The sequence below is a fragment of the Lepisma saccharinum genome, chromosome 7 (assembly GCF_977018435.1).
Source record: "Lepisma saccharinum chromosome 7, izLepSacc3.1, whole genome shotgun sequence".
Lineage (NCBI taxonomy): Eukaryota > Metazoa > Arthropoda > Insecta > Zygentoma > Lepismatidae > Lepisma > Lepisma saccharinum.
This window is the reverse complement of record NC_139235.1, coordinates 8179271-8196226: the sequence shown is the minus strand read 5'-3', so window position 1 is coordinate 8196226 and position 16956 is coordinate 8179271. Positions and strand designations below refer to the sequence as shown.

General features: G+C 37.8%; 2 protein-coding genes across 2 annotated transcripts in view; one reads left to right on the top strand and one right to left on the bottom strand.

Moving 5' to 3' along the window:
• LOC145989709 (uncharacterized) overlaps nt 1-2648 on the top strand; it is a 50008-nt gene extending 47360 nt beyond the window's left edge. The window contains exon 4 of the mRNA XM_083124955.1: nt 2566-2648. Within this exon, the coding sequence (XP_082981081.1) occupies nt 2566-2569 (4 nt within the window). The 3' untranslated portion in view covers nt 2570-2648. The remainder of the gene's footprint in view (nt 1-2565) is intronic.
• Nucleotides 2649-3137: 489 nt separating this feature from the next.
• On the bottom strand, nt 3138-16926 carry LOC145990124 (uncharacterized). Its single transcript, XM_083125782.1, has 4 exons — nt 16663-16926; nt 12156-12360; nt 5842-6302; nt 3138-4259 (listed from the first exon to the last, which is right to left on the bottom strand). The coding sequence occupies exons 1-4, from the start codon at nt 16746-16748 to the stop codon at nt 3377-3379; spliced, it is 1635 nt and encodes a 544-aa protein (XP_082981908.1). The 5' UTR covers nt 16749-16926; the 3' UTR covers nt 3138-3376.
• Between the last annotated feature and the right edge of the window lie 30 nt (nt 16927-16956).

The window sequence follows — 16956 nt, the reverse complement described above, 5'->3', positions numbered from 1 at the left end:
ACTGCTAGCCGAGTGTACGTGTGGAGAACGCCAGCACAAGCGTACGATACAGACTGTCATTTACCAAGAGTGAAGCATGGCAGTGGTTCAGTGATGATTTGGGCAGCCATCTCCTCGTATTCTGCCGGACCCATCATCACCCATCACTGCCAGGGACTATGTAACCATTTTGAGTGACCAGCTGCATCCCATGGTGCAAACTTTGTTCCCAGATGGTGATGCCGTGTTTCAAGATGACAGAGCCCCTGTTCATACAGCTCACATCATCCAGGACTGGTTTGATGAGCATGAAAATGAAGTGTCACATCTGACATGGCCTCCACAATCGCCAGTCCTCAATATTATTGAGCCCCTGTGGTTGGTTTTGGAGACCAAGGTGCGAGCCTGCTACCCACCACCATCGTCTCTACAACAACTTGCAGCTGCTTTGGAGGAAGAATGGTACAACATCCCTTTGACAACCATACGCGACATGTATTTGTCCATTCCACATCGACTGCAGGCCGTTCTTCGTGTCAAAGGTGGTCGTACTCGATATTAATAAAGGTAATGTGCATTTCTGCAGGTGTTTCCATATATTTGTCCATCCCCTGTATGAATGCATAACCATACCTGCACTCTTACAGATTAACTTAGTACAGTGGCAATGAATAGAAATCACTGGATTAGACTTTAATGTAAGTTATGTCTCAAGGCACATTCCAAACTGTTTCATTGCTCACTTTAAACTGAATGTCAACTCCAGATTTGTCTACCTGAAGATACAATGAACTAGGAAACTTTGACAAGAACAAAACCAAATTATGCTTATGCAAATAAATATACCAATATAGGTATTGAAGAAATGTGATGACTACAAAGTGACTTTTTAGGTGCTGAAACAAACTGAAAAATATTAATTTTTTATGTTCTAAAAACAGTGGAAATATGTGGCTAAAAGTCAAAAATATTTTCATTCAAAATGACAGATTGACCTTCAGTTGTCATGTTCACACACAGATCTAATTTTTTGCACAGTTTCTTCATAAAACACAAGCGGTAGTGTTGAGCTAACGTAGATTCAATGGGTGGCACAAAGTTTTTTGGAACTCGCTTGTTTATTTTCTTCTTTGTCCACTGCAACGAATGTTCTACATAAATAATATTGTAAACATTTGGAATGTCCTTCATTTGAACATATTGGGGCTCCTATTAGCACTTGTCATAAATGCACATGTTAAGCTGCGTTCCGTGATGTATGCTTACAAATAGGATAGAAACTTACTAATTTGCCGCATATTTCCTCTATTTTATGTATATACATCAAAATATGCATTTGCACAAAGAATTAGGATGGTTTATTTTGTCTCAAATATCTAAAATATGTACATTTTATGTTTTTCACCTAGAAATATGTGTTTTATGTGCTTAAGGCAGTGGCACCCTGGATGGCTTACAGGGGCACCGAGAAATGTTCCAATATTTTCACTGAAATGATACTGTTAGTCTACACATGGTTTTAGTACTTTTTACACATGCATTTGGAATGTGTGTGTATTTTTTTAACTTAAGGCAAGCAACCTAACTACACTCATTGAGCTTTGCAAGTGTTAGATAGGACTACATTCTGACTTGGGCACCGCGGAAAAATCTTGAAATACTAAGGGTGCCGTGAAATGAAGAAGTTTGGGAATCCCTAGCTTTAGGTAAATTTGTGGATCTTAATGTGAAAAAATACTTAGCAGATTACATTATAGCCTTGTGGCCAGATTTTGAAGCAACGAATATATATGTTTTTACCTAAAAATCCACTCCCTAGTGATGACAGCAGCAGAACTAAATCATTTAATAAATATGGAGAAACTAGTACTCACTTTATCCACGAAATTGTTTTTTTTTTCATTGTTCAACAAAGAAGAAAAAACAGTTTAGCGGATAAAGTGAGTAGTAGTTTCTCCATATTTATCTACTACCGCATCAATCTTGACATTTATTAACACATTGGGGTCTCACGATGGGCATAGCCTGCAGTGCACTTAAAGTCAATGTGGACGAATGACGGGCATAGCCCGTCTTGCTGTATGCAATCGCTTTGCCAATTGAACTACGGGCTATATTCGTAGTTCGTCTCATGTGCTTGTTCATTCAAGCCTCTTTCTTGAAATTCCGACCGCTAGGTGACTCATGTGCTATTTTTATCTCGCACCTGAGACTGTTTGTTGTCGGGTTGATGTATGTTGCATTGTTTAGAATGGCGTCATTAGATCCAGACCCCATAGTGGAAATTCTGCATGAGGATTCCGCCTCAATGTTTGAAGTTAGTGACGATTTTGATGATGAATTTGAAGATTTGGAAGGTAGGTTATATTCGTAATAATTAATTGTTGACAATATAAACAGTGTTGCAAACTCTAGTATTTTATGAATGAAGTGAGAAGAGGTAATTTTTTTTGGGTCTAGTCATCTTGCCTCTTGCTTGATTCTCCTACATGCACTGATGTATTTTTAGTTTTTCCATTTATTATTTTGTATAGTGTATGTCAAATGAAAATTAAGTTTACTTATTTATTTGTTTAATTTTTACAGATGACGCAGAACCAACTGATACATCGTCTGGTCCTGTCCTGCAGCCACATTTTCATACAAAAGCTAATTACCTGTAATTTGTAATTATTTTTTGTTATGTGCACATAAGAAGTATTCTTATACAAGATTCAAAAGATGTATTGATAGTTTGTTAATTGTTAATTATTGAAATTTCCAAATTACGAACTTAAAATATATCTATATTAACATTTGTTACAATGTTGTACTTTTTTCTTTTTCACAAAACATTGCTGACAAAAATTATCAAAAATGTCTGAAAATGAAAAGAAAATTTAACAAATTTTTGTTCATTGAAAAGAGGAAGTTTTGTAGATTTAAGAAATGTGTGGTAAATAAAGACAAATTAAAAATATTTTTTCTATGATTTTTTTGAAAAACAACCAGGAACCGCAGACCAGAGGTAAAAATGCTGTATTATGAGGCCAGACCCGAATATGTTAATATGTATTCTGAATGTGAACTCAAATGGGTAAAAGATAGGAAATATAACCTGTTTTATTATGAACAAAATATTTTTCTCTTTTGAACCAACACTTTGTTACTAGATTGTTTGACAAACAAAAATGGTATGTAAAAAAGTAAAAATTTACTTTTCAAAGAGTTTTAATCCAATCACTTTTAAATATATTTAAAAAAAAGTTGAACACCACCACACTTCACTTTCCTAGTCTGTTCCACGTCTCATTAAGACCACTTGCAGTGTAACAGCAGCATAACCTCCAAATCACCACAGAGCCTTAATTTACTTGTATTAAATCCATATGGAGGAAGTATTTATTTTCAGATGTATTTATTTTGAAGAGGCTTTCTTTCCAATGTGAATTTTTGAATGCCTTAAAAAATGATCCTCCCTTATAAATACTTTCTTGCATGTTGAACATACAAATTGCTTCTTTTCACTGTGAATTTTTGAGTGAAACCTGAGATTGCTGTTCGTTGTAAATGTTTTATTGCATGTTAAACATAAATAAGGCCCCTCTCCTGAGTGAATCCTCAAATGATTTTCAAGGTTTCTCTTCATTTGGTAACCTTTGTTGCATATTGAACATAAAAATGGATCTTCTCTAGTGTGAGTCATCAGGTGATTTTTAAAATTATCCTTCCATTTGAATGCTCTGTTGCACGTTACACAAAAAAATGGCTTCTCTCCAGTGTGAGTGTTTGAATGCTTTTCAAGATGATATTTGCTTCCAAAAGCTTTGTTGCATGTTGTACATATATTTGCATTCTCTGGAGTGTGAATTCGAGAATGTCTTACAAGAGAATCCCTCCTTAAAAATTCTTTGTTGCACGTTGAACAGGTAAATTCCTTTGCTCCAGATTGAATTACTGTATGCTCGTTACCATCGCTAGTAATTGGATTCACTTTATTGCATGTTGAACACAAAAATGACTCGCCTCCCATTCGATTTACAAGGCGATCCTTGCATTCAAACATTTTCTTGCACTCACTGCACTCTAACACATTTTTGCTAATTGAATGATTTAAAGGGTTGTCTTGTTTATGGTCTAAATTTTGGATATCAACATGCTTCACCAGACTGCTATCTAACGATGTTTGTTCTGAGCACTGTCCTGGTACTTTATTTTCTGCTAAGGCACTCTCATCCAAGGTTGCATGTGAAAGTGACGAAGCTCCTTCACTGAGATTTTGAGAGTTTTCCATTGAGCACCTGGAAGAAGACAGACAATTAAATTTAAAATTGAGTATTCTGAACATTTACTTTCCCAAATTGTAGTCTCTTTAGTTTTCAATTATCTTTACAGCTGATTTTAGTCGGAGTAAAAAAATAAATTGGAGAAATACCCTCCAACTAGTACCAACAACTTCATAGCTTATATGTTGCAAACTTTTATTTCTTTGATAGTGTATAAAGTGTTTGAACGTACACATGTGGTTATATTCTTTTTGGTCATGAAGATATATGACCAACCTTCCTCAATTATTGTAACCTTTACTCCCAAAATAAAGGTCCTAAGCCAGTACCTTATGTGTATAGTGGCGGCAAGGGGGGGCAATTGCCCCCCCCCCACTTTTTGCTCCCGCACTATGCTAAACCTTATCTACCAGGGAAAGTAAACTCTGTCCCCCCCAGTGTTGGAACCCAATTGCTGCCACTGCATGTGTACATATATTAATATGATTATATAAAGAAATGATAAAAAAAATAATATCTGAAGTGAGCTTTTCACCGTACCTGTGTGTTATTCTCCTTATTTTTGACGACAAAAATGTTAAATTCATTTTTTACTGCCTTTTCTGGATGTCTGAAAAATGTTGTCCAAATGGCTATAAAATTAACTAAGGAAAACTAAACCATAAAGCTACCTCCTGCACATAGCAGCATGCCATGAAGACACATGGATGTGGTTGTAGGGCCTCGCACATTCACAATCTCTACCACTTGCGAAGGTGACGTGATCGGCACCATGCTCCAGCTGCCTTTAATACCCCTCCCTCACCAGACAGGCTCCATGCAATAATACTGTTGGAAAAATTCCCACCTGAAATCATGCATGCTTGGAACTGAACCTGGGTGTCTTCCATGGTAGTCTGATGCAGTATTGTCTGGAGACCTGTGGTCCCAAATGATACTCAGGTTGAGCAAAGATATTATTTATCTACACACACACACACACACCCACACACTAACACACACACACACACAGAGCATCTCTAGAGATGAAAGTCATTGGGATGCATTAACTTGTGTACAGAGCCAAATAAAATATTGTTAACTTTCGCTATGAACACTTACATTTTTAAATTCATAGAAAATGTTCACATATGCAAAACAGATTCAGCATGCAACAGAATTTTGTTGGGTGCAACAATTCATAATGTTTATGTATCCAATAAAGTATACCTGTATGAATGATACCTATGAATTTTAAGGCAATTCTAACTTCTTCTGTTCAGGAAATTTTATACCCTTGTATCTGAAACTAAGTGCCCAAAAATATTGAAAATCATTATTTTTTATGAAGACTAGTGTAACAAATTTAAAGAAAACCTAAGAAGATGGGTTAAATGGTTATCATTATATGTGGAGCAGCACCCCCCTCCCTCCCAAGGTTGCCCTGAGCTACCCATTGATTTGAGGCTGGTCGAGTCCCAGAGCTGCTTTATGTAGGGACAAGGCTGGAAAAAATCCGACCTTAGATCACCCACCATGGGTCTCCATGGAGACTAGACCACCGCTGAACCATTACATATTCATTTTCACCCGTGTGAAAATAAATCCGCACTCTCACCTTTCTCCCTCAACACCTGGGTCCTCATTTTCGACCTCCAGTTCACATTTCACCACTACAAATTCTTCAGCAGTGTCATAATCATTCTTTTCAAATGGAGCACCATCATCACTATCAAAGAATTCACTTTTAGGCTTTCCCAATGCACTCCATCCAGTTTCACCCTGCAAGTGCTTCTGGGAGGACCAGTCACCAAGAGCATTGGTATCATCACAACCATCCATCTGTTTGTCCATTGGTTCACATTTAATGACTGTCGATGTTCTCGACTCCAAAATGACATTGCTTGTCTCATCGTAAGGAGGGAAACTAGGATCAACATCCTGAGGTTCAGTCTTGATTGTGCAACTCACAAAGTAAGGGGCTGGCTCTTGTGATTGTGACAGATGAGATCTGTTACACTCTGGGTTTTCAGTGCTCCCTGGCTCCATGAGCGGTGATGGCAGTGAGGCAATCGGGTCCTGCAAAGACATTATAATAGTTAAACAACTGGGACCTGAGGAGCAAAGTATTTTTTATGTGTTAGCAAATGTAACAGTTACCATATTTGCCACCATATGCGATGCACTCTTTCCCTTTAATAATATGTCTATAAAACAAGGTGTGTCTTATATACCAATACTCAGTTTTTGATTACCTTCGAAGTGGAATTCTAAAATGACCAAAACTTGAGGCAGAACTGAATACTTCCTAGGTTCCTAGATATGTTGATGACAATGGAGAGAGGAAAGGAGATTGTGACCACTTGGCATCAGAAAAAGTGTGCAGCAGGAGTCTTCTGTCACAAAAGAAGTGGTGTGAATGAGGGGACAAAAATAATTTTTATGAAGAATATGGAAGACAGAATCAATAAAATATGCACGAAAGAAGAGGAAAAAGAAAGCAAAATAGATAGCCTATGGGAGCAGCTAGAAAAGAATGGGTACAAAAAGGAAGACAAACTTGACGTAAACAGAAGAAGAAGAAACAGGAGAGGGGGAATGGGAAAAAAATGAGAGGTTGTTTGACAGGAGTATGTGGAAAGCCACAGAGACATTAAGCAAAATACTTAGAAAAGCGGGCATAAGAACATACAGAAAGGGAGGCTGCAGCATTTTAAGGACAGCGAACAAGTAGAAGAAAGAAAACAGAAGAAGAAGGGATTATGAGACGTAAGCGAGTTACGGTACCAGTTTCATAGATCGTAGACACATTAAAATCGGATATTTTGTGTTTTGCATGGTTCGTACTTACCAATTGTGTATTGCTGAACATAGTTCAAGGTGCCATTATGCTTTTTACACGAAAACAAACACTTTTTCTACTAAAATAAAGCATTTTTCTAAGTGCTACCGAACGCACGTAACAGTGCAATATCGCTTACTTTGCTTCTTTTGTTTTCGAATATCAGTGTTTCCAACCTTCTTCACCGAGAAATACCTACTATCGTGTTCGTCATGTGTGCAAATTGTACATTATGCACGGGTAGCTGACGGATAGCCCCAAGAACCATTCCTATAAGGTTAGGTTAGGCAAGCATAGTTTAAAAAAAAAGGTGTTGGAAACACTGACATGATTTCCCGGTCAAATAGATACCATGATGAAAGAAAATACCTCGACTAACATTGGAAACCTTAGAGAAACTCATTTCCGTAAGTAGTTTCTTCTGTAAAAATGAAGCAATGTGTCTCCGATGTATGAAACTGTTACCGCGAGTTACTAAAGATATATCCGCGAAACTTACTTGTAAATGTTCTATTAATTTCGGTGGCCTCTGCCACCATCCACTTGGAAACTCGATGCTTTACTGTTAGGTTGACTTCCGGTTCCTGTTGTTGTTTCCTCGACTACTGCTAGGGGTTATGGTGTAGCCATTTCATCTGCTGCGTGCGATGGGTTTGAGCTGTTGTAATAGCAGGAGTCATATTGTTACAAGGTCTTTGCTAGGTGGTTGGATGTAGTCTGGTGGTAAGGGAAGGCAATCCATTTATCTTTATCACTGCTGGCTGGGAGGAGTAGGTTAGGTTGTCGTACTTGCATTTCTGCTTTGCTGCACCATGTAATGAGTTGATGTACTGTGTATCTATTTGAAGGACATTTCCTTCAAATCTTCTTCACTTGAACAGTGCAAGAAAGCTCTTCTGTAGAAGTTAAGCCATACATTGGCTTTATGTTGGGGTGGGTGGTTGGAAAGGGAGTGGATATACTGGTTCCCTGCCCCTGGTTTTCTATAGACCGTGGTGGTGAATTTGTTGCCCCTCCTTTTGATGGCTAGATCTAGGAAGTTAATGATGCCTTGGTTTTCCTGTTCTATTGTAAATTTCAACCTGGGGTAAATGTTGCTAAGTTTTTCCACGAGTAGATCTATTTCTTCTTCCCTCTTGTAAACGACCAAAGTGTCATCTGCATATCTGCCATATCGTATGTATCGGAGTTCTGGTGAGTGAAGAATATCTTTTTCAGCTAGGTGCATAATAATGTTTGTTATGGGAGCGGACAGTGGGTTGCCCATGGCCAAACTTTCTGTTTGTATGAAATACTTGTCTTGAAATTGAAAATAGTTGTGCCTGAGGCAGATTTCCAATAACTTGGATACGTCGAACACTTCCACTGGTGAGACCTTATTGGCAGAAAGCCAGCCATCTGTCGACTGGGTGGAGTTATACATGTCAACTAAGTCTATGCTGGCAATCTTGGCATGGTTGGCTTGTACTATTGATGTTATTAGTTCTTTGGCATCTGTGCTGTTTCGGAAAATGTAGGTCAGTTTGTGATTGTGCTCAGAGATTTTCTTTTTTAGCCACTTTGTGAGGTGGATCGTTGGTTGGTTGAAGCGTGCGACAATGAGGCGCATCGGAATCCTCTGTTTGTGCATTTTTAGAATGCCATAAGCTATGGCGGGAGATTGGTGGGTGTTGAGGAGAAGTTTGCAGTCTTCCTGGTTCAGCATTACATTATCCAGGAGATAGGAATCTGTCCACTTCGAGACATGGAGGAACTGATAAGGCACAGGCTCTCACCAGGTACATATCAACTCTCTACATGGTGCAGCAAAGCAGAAATGCAAGTACGACAACCTAACCTACTCCACCCAGCCAGCAGTGATAAAGTTAAATGGATTGCCTTCCCTTACCACCAGACTACATCCAACCGCCTAGCCAAGACCTTGAAACAATAAGACATAAAATTCGCACACAAACCAATGAACAAAATAGCCAGTGCCCTAAGCAAACACAAGAGATTATTCCTTTCCCCACTGGACAACCCAGGTGTATATGATGCCCAGTGTGAGTGCAACTCACACTACATTGGCAGATCCATCAGATCTGTCAATAAGCGTATACAACAGCACTGAGCGGACACAAAAAAATCCCAACCCACTACCGGAATAGCAAGGCACCTCAAGTTCAATAAACACAGGATCCAAAAAGTTTCAGTTAGGCATACATCACACACACCCTAATCGACACAAAATCAAAGAGACGCATGCAATTATGCACTTTCCGCATGAGCTGAATATCGACAGCGGGCAGGCTCATCATGTTTGGTTCCCGCTATTACAACAGCTCAAACCCATCACGTGCAGCAGACGAAATGGCTACACGAGCACCCCTAGCAGTAGTCGAGGAAACAACAACAGGAACCGGACGTCAACCTAACAGTAAAGCATCACATTGCCAAGTGGATGGTGCCAGAGGCCACTGAAATTAATAGAACATTTACAAGTAAGTTTTGTGGATACATCCTTAGTAACTCGCTTATGTCTTATATTATCGCGCTGTTTCTTCCCCTAAACATGAAGAAGGGATTATCTATGAGAATGTGATAGTGTGTACATAGGGGAAACAAAACAAGAGACTGAAAGACAGGTTGAAGCAACATAAGGATGAAATAAGACTAAAGAGAGAAAAAAATGCTATATTCAAGCCTATGAAAGAAATGGGACATGACATGGAATGGGAGAGGACTAGGAGGCTAGAGAGGGAGTAGGAAGAGGCCAAGCAAATAGAGAAAAAAGGAGAAAATATAATGAACTGGAATGGAGGCTGAAGATCAACAAAGAATGAAAAGGAGAGTTAGAAAGAGTGGAAAGGAAGGAAGAAAGAAAAGAGGAGGAAGAAGTCCAGTAGATAAGGAATCTGTCCACTTCCAGACATGGAGGAATTGATAAGGCACAGGTTCTCACCAGGTACCTGTCAATCACCTGTCAGAAGACTCCACACTCAGGAATTCCCGACAGGGAATGTCTCATATAAGGACTGGTGCCTTCATTTGTTTTGTATATGGACCCTGTACTGCAAGTGTCGTATATATAATATGATGGTTGGATTTTTACTTAAATTTATTGTAAATCTTTGTCTGAAGAAGACCCTGTTAGAGGGTGGAAATGTTACATTTATTTTATACAATAAATTTTGCCTTGGCCAGCATTTGAATGTTTTACTGAATACTTATATTTTAGACTGCAGAAAATGGAACTTTCCATGTCTACAGAAATAATTATTCACCAAGCGATAGCAACTAACAGAGAGAGTGCTGATTTTACTGGATTAACATTTGGATGTTCAAGATTCATGAAGAGAAACTGAAATGTATAGAAAGGAGGGGCCTCCGACCAGGTGTATCTTCTTGAAAATTGTATTGCTTTATATAGTAATCAGCAGATTTCAATGCTTCACACACAAAAAAATTGTTTCAGGGTGCAGAAACACACACACACAATGTAACCCCCAAGTAAGTAGGTTAAGACTGTGCTGGATCTTTGGCTGTAACATTACTAATTCTAAAAAAAATGTTTTTAGAATACCTTCTACAGCACACTTTCTATTTTGTATCCCCAAGTATTTCAACTACTTTTCTGTGTGTGAAATGCTAAACTATTCCCGCACATTTGAAATGGCAGTAATTTCATTTATTGCCATCCATGGGAAAACGCAGAATCTGAATCGTGACACAGGGCTTGAACTGGATCCAGCCTGGTTAGCGATAGTCAACCGGCAGCGGAAACATAGCAGACAAGGCTCCCAATTGATTCGCCATTCAAACCGGAAACAGTCACATGCAGATACATATAAACCGGGTTGACACAAATCGCTGCACTTCTACCTCGAAGATGAGAGTGACGTTAACTCTCAAGAGATCGGAAACTTTTCCAGAATTGACCTGGTCAATAGCCCAAGAGAATTTATTCACAATTTCATTCATATTGTTTTATCAATGTTATAATATCTAAATGAAAATAGATAACAATAATAGGAATTGTAGCTTTCCTGGGAATGTGAATCGAACAAGTGTTCTCAGCTTATCAGCCAGGTTAATTCATGTTGGCATCCAACGTTTCAAGTACATGCATTGCTATCATCAGGAAATGAATATTAGCTTTTGCAAGCATACATGCTATGCAGGTGTTCTTCATTTATGGCAGATATTCACATTAGGCTCAAAGGACAGTTTTGTGGTTAATTGATTGACTTGCTTTATTTTACTTCACTTCTTGTGCTACTTTTGGCTAGCAAAGATGGGGATGAGTGATGATAGGATGAAATTGATGAATGGACACTCACAAACATCCATGCCCAGGCTGAGATTTGAACCCAGGACCCTTAGCATCATAGTGTGATGAGCTAACCAGTCTGGTACGGGTGCTGGCGGTTTTGTTTTCAGACAATATATTGCATGATCAAGTGTTGTAATACCCCTTCACACATCATGTCACTTGGCATAGTACAGTGCATTCGTTTTGGCTCTGGGCCGAGATAGCGTGCGAACAACTTTGAAGAACTCTTATAACACAGGTTAGTACTCGTTATGCAATATAAATATAATTGTCTACATGCTAAAGATATGTGTGTAAATAAGCGAGACGTTACGGGATGAAAATGCTGGCATCACGCCCTACCTCGGCTCAGAGCCAAAACATACGCACTGTAGTAGCAGCTCCAGCCCATATCGAAGATGACAATAAATTAATGGCTACTACCAAACAAATGTACACATAGGAGTAAATGGCAGGGAAAATTATCCTGCAGATAACACACAGTAAGTAATCACTAAGCCTCCATGTGTTAACAGGCAAAATAGAATATGAACCATGTACAAAATGCACCATGACTAGTTTGGAATAAAACAATTCAAACTTGGGCCTCTTCTTTCGCTTTACATGCATGTAATATTTTTCTGTTAATTTTGACTCCTGCAATTCTGCTTTTGGGTTAATATTATATATTAAATATAAAAAGGAAGTGTAGGGGAAAAAAGCATTAAATCATAAGTTGATATACTCATGCAATATATTTTTGTTATTTCTTCGCATTAAAAACTACATATTCTCCCACCTGCTTTTTAGAACAATGTGTCCGAACTGTACATGGACCTGGTAGATTTGCAGATGGTACTGTTCCTCTGTTAAGCCGCATGTAGGTGGAATTGGTAAATGATGATGGAATGAAATGTAATCCACACATGAAATGTCTGTGGAGTTCACTCGGCTCCTTGGATATCAATACATCATTTCCACTCGCTATTGCCCATTGGCGAGCTCTGCAAAATTAAAAAGAATGTGCCTTAGTAATATATTATGTACAACCTTCCAAACACTGAACATTTCAATATTTATATCACGGACATGTTAAGTGTTGATGTACCAAAATGACATTTATAAGAAATCTAATTTCTAAGATACTTACTTTTCTTTGTAGTAAATACTGACATGCATATGACTCAAAACAACTGCATAGTTTTTATAAGCCAAATAACATAATTTGTGTAATTGCTATGCAAGACAATCTATCTCTGCAAATAAATGGAAGGAACGAATTTACAATACCGGACCCCTCCCCGATTTTTGTAATATTTTGCATTAAAATTTGGGGGTCACATGTAGAAATTGCAAAATAAGGAAAATTGAGTGGTCCGTGATCGAAACAGACATGCACGATTGCTCATTATTTACTGGAAGATTTTGTGTTTCCAATACTTAAAAAACGAAATATACATTACTGACATTACTACGACCCAAAATTTTAACTATGCTTGCCTAACCTAAGCGAGAATGGTCAGTGGGGCTATCCGTGATTGGTTTTGCGCAAAACCGATAAAAAATCTTACTTTCGTAGCACTTTAACGGCAAACGTTCTTCATCGAAGACGCCATTTTCATATCCTGCAATTTTACGATTGCTGCATTGTTGCCAAACTTACCTGTAATCAAGAACATTTTACTGTTCTCTTCTGCCATTCTTACACGATCCATGCTCTCCAAGTATGAAATCAAAAGTGTAGCAACGTTGTAGACAGCGTAACTAATTGTGAACGTCAATTGTTCATATCAACAAATATGATTCCCATACCTGTATACGGAGAATCATTGCGAGAATAGAAGAGTTTATTTTACAACTTCTACACGTTAATGAACAATTTCTACACCTCACCCCAACATGTTAACCTTAGATAAATCATCGCGACTAATTATTTCGTGAGTATAAGCAGTAGCATATAAATTACAGAAGGGTCCGGTATTGTAAATTCTTACCAAATGGAACACTTATTCTAATACTAATTGCCTAGTTTAAACATGTTTGCAGGATCATAATAAAAATAACTTTATAGGGTTATTATTATTCTTTTTTCAAATATTCCCATTTCAGAGGACAATTTACAGGTTCTTTGTGCAACATTGGGTCACAATATCATTACAAAGGACAGGCATTGTATTTTCTCCCAACTTTACAGACACGAATGATAACCCACTTCTACAATATAAATTGTAGGTAACAGTTTGTTATATCGAAGACACATTTCTTCATTTTTACACAAGAAACTACTTATGGAAATGAGTTTCTCTAAGGTTTCTAACGTTCGTCGAGGTATTTTGTTTCATCGTGGAATCTATTTGACTGTGAAATCATGTATTTTGAAAGAGAAATATGTCACCGACACACAATTGACATTGCTTTCCTACGTGAACCGGATGCTCCAAACGTTTGATGACGTAACCCCCTGTCAGTGTTTCCAACCCCCCCTTTTTTTTAACTATACTTGCTTAACCTAATCTTATCGGAAATGGATCGTGGGCCTATCCGTCAGCTACCCGTGCATAATGTGCAATTTGCACATGTGACGAACACGATAGTAGGTATTTTTCGGTGAAGAAGGTTGGAAACACTGTTGCATACAGACAAATGTAGTCATGTGTGCACGCCATATTGTGTCTTAGGGAAGCGTAAAAAGGAATAACAAAAACTACTCTCTATGTGAAAAACTGTGTTTGTTTTCGTGTAAAAAGCATAATGGCACCTTGAACTATGTTCCGCAATACACAATTCATAAGTACAAACCATGAGAAACAAAATATCCGATCTTAATGTGTCTCCGAAATAACAAACTGTTACCCAATTGTATTAAGATCAATTCTTTGATGTTCTATAGTGGCATATTTTCAACATTAATTTAGAAAAATCTTCTATGATGATGCTTCACTGGTTCTTGAACTGTACACACATGACAGCACTTCTAGCTAGTTTAATGCCACAGTCATTGGTAAGTAAAGATAATCTGGTTATCAATATACTCTACTCATAATCTGAAATTATGTGCAAAGAGATACAGGAACAAGTATTTTTAATGAAATATTCATGTTATATAGAAGTAGTGTGTTCTCCATATGCTAGTCCTTCACAGAAGACTGATTGGATGTATTACACCAGATTAGTTATTCTGTGTGACACTACTTATACTATAAGGCTTTCTTTCTGTAATTTGTCGAAAGCAAGAGTACAATTACTTTGGAGGGCCTTACCAATGACAGTTTTTTTTCAATCATATGCAAATGATTGGGGAAGTTTCAGATTAGGAGAAACTGATTTGTGTGTAATTAATGTCCATTGTATAACTGACCATGCTTCTAAGTCACTACTGTCTCCTGGAAAACAATATATACAGGTGCTGAATATGAACGATGAGTAAATTTCTCGTATCGGACAAACGGCTGAAATTTGCTAGTTCATTTAATTTGAATATTCGTACTTACGTATTCTGCATTGAGAAACATTGCTGAAGCTGGCATTTCACTTATTTCACGGAAATATGCTCTATTTGCAACATATCGAGTAAGTTTTCTTAGTTTCTTTTTGCCTTCGGTAACATGCAAAATGGCGGTCACAGATTCACTATCGTACTCGGCATGCAGTGTTTCCACCCCACTGCACCCAAAAATACCTACATAGCCCCACGAACCATTTCCGGTAAGGTTAGGTCATGTTTAGGTTATAATAGTTAAAAACTGGTTTAGAAAAAAATATGCGTAGCCGCATACACCATTCTTGCATAGCCCCACGAACCACTGACACATAGCCCCACAAACCATTTGCGGAAATGTACCTTCTTCAGTTACAAAAACACGTGTTTGGAAACACTGATCAGGATTACGTCATCACACACAGGAAGTAAATGGATGCAAGAGCTTTTGTGCATCGGTCACACATTTATATCGAAAAATAGATGATTTACTGGCAAAATTAAATGAACGATGCGAGAAAACACTTCCCCAAGTATAAAGAAACTGCATTCGGTAAGTAATTTCTCCTGTAAATTTGAAGAAATCAGTTTGTCCGATACGAGAAATTTGCCGAACGATGCAATCCTGTCAAATTTAGAGTATGATGCTACTAAAATCAAACCTGATCAACCTAATCAACTCCTGTTGATGTAAAAAGCATTTTGCTCTGAAGATATAGTAGCTACTAGTTGTGAAGAATTTGTTTAGTATGTTCGTATGGACACGTACAAACTTTAATCTGTTGTGGCAAATGTTACAATCAGAACTTTGTAAAAAAAAAAAAAAAAAGGCATTAAATGTTGTCGATCGGCCAAACACCTCTCACTCGTTTATTTCGTCACTTTTTACATTAGTACTTACCTATTGTGCATTGCAAAACATTCTTTAAGGTGAAATACTGCTTTTCTGACGTTTTGTGATGAAAATAATGTCAATAATAGCCCCACGAACCATTCACGATAGCCCCACGAACCATTCATAAATAGCCCCACAAACCATTCACGGCAAGGTTAGGTTAGGCAAACATAGTGGTCGTAGTAATATCATGAAAAAAAACATGATTTACCGCTCCAGCAGAATCTACGATGACAGAAAATATCTCCACGAAGTATCCAAATGCTAGAAAAACTAATTACAGTAAGGGTAAAAATCTGATAGTCCCTGGACACCTATAACTTTTTCGTTTTGTGAATTTTTGACATTCGTACTTACCCATCTGCTTCGCGGAACATTCTTGAAGGTGCATTCACGTTTTTTTGATGAAAGTAATTGCAATTTTTTTTTTTAAAAAAAAGTGTTTTTGTAACTGAAGAACGTACGTTTCCGCAAATGGTTTGTGGGGCTATGCGAGAATGGTGTGTGGGGCTACGCATATTTTTTTCGAAACCAATTTGTAACTATTGTAACCTATACGTGACCCTACCTAACCTAACCTTACCGGAAATGGTTCATGGGGCTATGCGTCAGTGGTTGAATTTCCGCTTTGAAACATTCCCACATCACACAAAACACCTTCCAGATGTTAGACAATGCTACAGGAACTTATTACCGTAAGCAGTTTCTTCTGTAAAAATTAAGAAATCTGTCCGGGGAATATCAGATTAGTTCCAGATACGGTGAGAATATCTGAAGTAGATATAAGATTTGTATGTAGATTAATGAAGTAACCAATTCTTTGTGCAATTATTTACTCAACTTGTTGGCGGTAGAAGATACAATGGGAAAATATTAATTTAAACTACTAGTAGCAATGCAAAATATATAAAATATTAATAACAAAATACTTACATATCTGGGAATCTTGGAAATCGGAAGAAGTTTTGTTGCGTAGATTTGCAACCCTTTACTGAACAACGGGGCTCGCCTCGGACCATTTCAATCACAGTATTACAAAACAAACAACAAAACCGAATAACGCGGACAAAATACACAAAAAAAAAACGATATTTAATAACGTATTCTATTGAAATATATCATCTCGACCGAAGACCACAGAACAAGTCATAAAGTTTCACTCCGTAGCTAACCGTGAAGTACAAAACTGTGGTACCCCTAGCCTAACTATTCTATGCCCTAGCCGTG